At 48.3% G+C, this 5399-nt stretch overlaps 1 protein-coding gene across 1 annotated transcript in view; it reads right to left on the reverse strand.

The window, feature by feature from the left end:
- Positions 1–4934, reverse strand: part of SPATA5 (spermatogenesis associated 5) — a 255913-nt gene extending 250979 nt beyond the window's left edge. The window contains exon 1 of the mRNA XM_006762881.2: positions 4693–4934. Within this exon, the coding sequence (XP_006762944.1) occupies positions 4693–4864 (172 nt within the window). The 5' untranslated portion in view covers positions 4865–4934. The remainder of the gene's footprint in view (positions 1–4692) is intronic.
- Between the last annotated feature and the right edge of the window lie 465 nt (positions 4935–5399).

The raw sequence follows: 5399 nt of genomic DNA on the forward strand, positions 1-5399 counted from the left end.
CAGGAGGGGGTGCGGGTCCCTGCCTGATTGGGTTCAATCTTGGAGCAGGTCTCAGACCTCTGTCTCTGGTAAGTGGCCCAGCCTTTGACCTAGATATGACCTGGCCAGGAAATCGACAAAGTCCTTTCTGAGACTCATGCCAAATGTGTAATTATATCCACAGAAGGTGATTTATGGCTCATTTTCCTTTTTTATTTATAGTTTTAAGAATTATTCAGGTAAACGTACGTTCCTTTTTTTAATTAAAAATATCTATGATGTTTTGAATGAATGCAACTTTAAAAAAAATTAACATCACTGAACAAAGAAGACAAATATTCCCTCATTCAGGGAGCTTCCACCCTCTGTAGCCATTGATGACAACTAAGTACCAGTATCTGTCCATTCACGTGCAGAGCATCCACAGTGAAGCGCCTGAAGTAGGGCCCGCCTACCCCAAGCAGCTGGAGCCGGCAGCTGATTCGCTAACCAAAAAGGGTCACAAAATGATTATGCTTGATCATAACATGGTATATGTGTACCGTAAATATTCTAATTTAAAACGTATAAATGCATATTCATTTATCCAAATGTTTTGAGACCAAAACGCTTCTTAGGTTTGCTGATTGGAGCTTGTAATGACCATGCTCACATAAACCATGTCAGAAAGGCATCATCTGCAATTTCCAGCCTCAGTCTTCTTGAAGCAGAATGAGATCTTGAAGACATTTAGGAAGCCATCTAAGTACAGAATCTTCCAGGTTTCTGTGGTTGACCCACCCCCACCTCGTTCAATGGCAGGTTTGATTTCATTTTAGCAACTCTTTTTTCTTTTAATCCAACCTCCCAAAGCAGTTTAGAGCATTTTCTTTTCACACCCACATTTTTTTCAGTGTATATAATATGCAACCAAATCACATAATTACACTAACACATATAACTGGCAGAAAGAGACCCCAAAATCTCACATCTCATATGGTGGAAGGAGAAACACAGGGGCATCCCAGCAACTAGACTGTTAGTTTGAAGTGTCAGCTTAGGCACCAGTCATTATATTTTACAGAAAGGGTGGAAAGCATTTCTTAATCTAACAAGTTAGTATGCAGCGATCATTGAAGAGAACTCCTACTGTACTTCTAACCGTGTCCATGAGCACCCACGTTTGCATTCCCTAGAACAGGGAGAGCTACAGATCCCTTGTGGTTCCATGGGTGGAGGGGGGTGTCAGTAGAGAGAGTTAGCCACAGCTTAGCATAGAATTAAGGACGTTCTATGTTCACTCTCCCCTAGCTCCCTTCAACTGTAGGAGCTGCACCTTTATCTGTTTTATACACCTGATGGCTGCATTTAATTTTTTAAGAAAAGACTTAGAGCCCTAGCTGGTATGGCTCAGTGGATAGAGCATCAGCCTGTGGACTGAAGGGTCCTGGTATCAATGCCTAGGTTGTGGGCTCGAACCCCAGTGGGGGGCGTGCAGGAGGCAGAGATCAATGATTCTCTCATCATTGATGTTTCTTATCTCTCGCTCCCTCTCTGAAATCAATAAAAATACATTTAAAAGTACAGATAGGTAAATAGGCAGACATCCGCTGTCCCCAGTAACTGACGTCATGCTTATTGAGCACTTATGTGCCAGACTGACTAATGAGACAGTAAAAATAATTTTACAAAACCATCCAGGTTTCACTCGGTCATTCATCAAATCTTTACTATAGGACAGATACTACACTAGACACTGGGGATTCAGAAGTAGACACAGTCCTTGGCTTTATCTAACTGATAATGTAATAGGATAACAGAGTTATAAACAGTCACTGAGCTCTAGCCAGGTGGCTCGGTTGGTTGGAGCATCTATAGTACACTGAAACATTGCTGGTTTGATTCCAGTTCAGGGCACATTAACTAGGTTGCAGGTTCCATCCCCCGTTGGAGCCCATATGAGAGGCAACTAAGCGATGTTTCTCTCGCTCACATTGATGTTTCTTTCTCTCTCCTTTCCTCTCTCTCTAAAAATAAATTTTAAAAAGCATATTCTCAGGTGAGGATTTTTTAAAAAAACACTGAATAACTGCATAGTTATAAACAAAGATTAATGCAATAAAAAAAAATGACAGAGTGCTAGAAAGCCTTTAGTGTGGGATCGGATCTCATCTGGAAGAATAAGAGAAAGCTTCTTCAAGGAAATATTGCTTCAATTCAGATTTGAAGGAAGAGTAGGAATTAACTAAATGAAGAGGAAAAAAAGATAATTCTGAGCAGAGAACAACATGTCCAGAGATCGTAGACAGAAGGGAGTTCTGTGCATCAGAGGGAAGAGGACAGGCAGAGGGAGTGGTGGGAGACAAGCCATGCAAGGAAGGTCAAGACCATTCAGGGCAGCAGGTGATATCAAGTTGCTGGTCTTTAACAGCAACAGAGGACTGAGGGGTGAAATGAGGGTCCATGACAGGATCTTCATTTCAAAGACCATTCCAGGTGTAGAGCAGGAAGTAAGTGGAAAGGCCGGTGTAGTAAGCAGTCCAGGTGAGAGAGGATAAGTGTCTGGATTATGGCGGAAACAATGGAACAGAGTGAAAAACAGCAATGTGGGAAATTTTTAGGTGATAAGCAGGACTTGGTGGTGGACTGAATATTGGAGACAAGAGGTGTCATACATGACTCTCAGGTTTCTGAATGAGTTATTGAGGTCAGTCTTGAAGTACCTCTGAAAAATCCAAGAGAAGAGATATAATACAGTGCTATTTAAACTGTAGTTGGAAAACTATTTGCTTCTGGTTCCTAATAAGCACAGAAAATGAGAATAAATGTTTAAAAGCTTTTATTTTTAATATATTTTTATTGATTTCACAAAGGAAGGAAGAGGGAAAAAGAGAGATAGAAACATCAATGAGAGAGAATCATTGATTGGCTGCCTCCTGCATGCCCCACACTGAAACCCAGGCATGTGCCCTGACCACAAATTGAACCCTGACCTCAACCACAGGCCGATGCTCAACTACTGAGCCGCGCCAGCCGAACTTATTGTATTTTAAAACTGTGCTGATCTGTGGCATATCTTAAATTTTAAAACCTTTTCTATAGAGTTGGAAAAGCATTGGTCTAGAGCAGCAATTTTCAACTAGCCTGCCCCAAGAATTTTTAAAGCATGCAATGCCTACTTAGTCAGGGGCACTGAGCTCTTTTCCCTAGATTGTCAAATTTTAAAAAAATGACAACAGCCAACCCAACAATAGCTGTCCGGTGTGAATGAATCAAAATTATATCGATTTTTTGGTCAGACTGGCGAAAAACATATTTTTGGTATGCCGAAGAATTTCAATTAATTATGTGTGCCATGAGATGAAAAAGGTTGAAAATCACTGGTCTAGAGGACAAGTAAATCAAGACTGAGAAATAGTATAAACTAGAAATATAAATCTGAAAAAGCTGAGGGCATAAATGGGTAAACTCTGGGCAGTGAATTAACCTGCCAAAGAAACATTTATAAAGACAAGACGAGCTTTAGGACTGAGAACTGAGGAACTTCAACTTTTTTTTAATCCTCGCCATAGGATATATTTATTGATTAGGGAGTGACGAAAAAGAGAGAGAGGGAGAGGGAGAGGGGGGGGGGGGAGTGCTACACTGGGAAGGGCGGGGGGAACACGGATCATTGCCGGGACCAGAAATGGAGCCCACACCTCTTGGGGTGCAAGACAACGCTCCAACCAACTGCACCGCCGGGCAGGCGAGGAACTCCGCCATTTGGAAGAAGATGAGCCTGGAAAGGAAACCGACCAAGCACCGACCAGAGGGAGAGGGGAAACTAGAAAAGCCTGACGAGGCGTCAAATGAAGTCAAGTGCTTCCAGGTGGAGGACATGGTGGCTTCCTGGCCGAAGCTGCGGGGAGGTCAAGCGCGGTCAGCGGCCCAGGCAGCTCCGGGGGACATGATGGAGGGTTGAGGGGGCACGGCCCCGGGCAGAGGGGGGCGGGAGCGCACTGAAGCGGACGGGAGGACCCGCCTGGGGACAGGACGCACTGTTCCCTGCCCGCCCCCGGGAGGCAAGGACTCTGGGACAAGCGCTTCGCTCTGGGGCTGCCTGTGGGGTCCACGGGGGACAGAGTCCTCCTGCCCCCGCTTCACTCCGCCCCACTCTCCAGGGCTTGGCCGACCTTTCAGGCAAACCCGTCCTCCCAGCTCCTGCGAGCTGCGACCTGGGCTCGAACGTGCAGCTGAGGAATCTACAGAATGGGCACAGTCCACCCCACACCCGCACCCGCACCCGCACCCCAGGGCGTCCGCGGGGACTGCACCTGCCGGGGACACGCAATGGAAGCAGAGCCCGTGCGGTCGTGCACGCAGCGGCCACCTTTCCGCCCCGAAGGCGCAGGGGCGCCACTCAGCACAGGTGTCCCTGTATCTTGACAGAACTGGGCTCAGTGTCGCGCCCTCTAAGCAGGCTAGGCAGGCGCAATGTGCCGCTAAATATGTCGTCCATCTTTGTCAATGTCCCAAGTGCAACTAGGCAATTCCAAGCAACTTACAAAAGGGACCGTTGAGTCAGTCACGGAAAGGGCACTCGTGCCCGGCCCGGGGCGCGCGTGGCCCCGAGCCCTCACACCCCGGCCTCGCCCACCCTCCCCAGAGCCGCGCCTACAAGCCCACCGCCTGGTCTCCGTCCCCTCAGGTGGCGCCCCCTCCGCCTCCGGCCGCCCTCCCAAACGCTCTCACCCTTTTCTAGGAAGTTGATCACCGCCAGGGTCCCAGTCGCCGCCGCGAAACCGGCTTCGGGACAAGCAGCCGAGGCCCCCGCCAGAGAGCGAGCCGTGGAGGGCGAGGGCGAACCCCGACCGGAGCGGCCGGAGCTCCGGTTGGACCGTCTTCTGTTCTTCTTGGAAGACATGCTCCACAGGCAGCCTGGAAGCTGAAGCAAGTGAAGCCGGCTCAACGTGCGCGCTTTACTGTGGGAAAAACTTCCGGGGCAGAAGTCAGAGAGGCTCCGCCCTCCCACCCCCGCGCCGAAATTCCCAGAGTGAAGCGCAAGTGAGGCAGGGAAACCAACCGTCTTCAGAACCTGAGGGCTTTGAAGAGGTCGGAGAGGCTTTTCTGTAAAGGAAAACGGATTAGGTGGATGGAAGCGTGCCTTAGATTGCACATTCCTGAAAGACAGGACTTTTTCGTAACCCATTCGTCTTCCCCATCCCTGAATATACGGTGCGTTGAATTAAACTATTGTGGGAAGGGGAACAGTGGAGGGAAAGTTTCTCCCCGTTTTCCTGGAGCCGGGCACACTCCTGAGAGGAGCCGGTGGACAGGACTTCGAGGTCTCCTGGGTAGAGCGCTGCAAAGTGGTTAAGCCCAGCTCAACTCTGCGAAGCGTATGCGGCTCTCTTCTCGGGTTTACGGTATTGCCTGGGCGGGGCGCTTTGGGGGCGAGG

The sequence above is a fragment of the Myotis davidii genome, unplaced genomic scaffold (assembly GCF_000327345.1).
Source record: "Myotis davidii unplaced genomic scaffold, ASM32734v1 scaffold438, whole genome shotgun sequence".
Classification (NCBI taxonomy): domain Eukaryota; kingdom Metazoa; phylum Chordata; class Mammalia; order Chiroptera; family Vespertilionidae; genus Myotis; species Myotis davidii.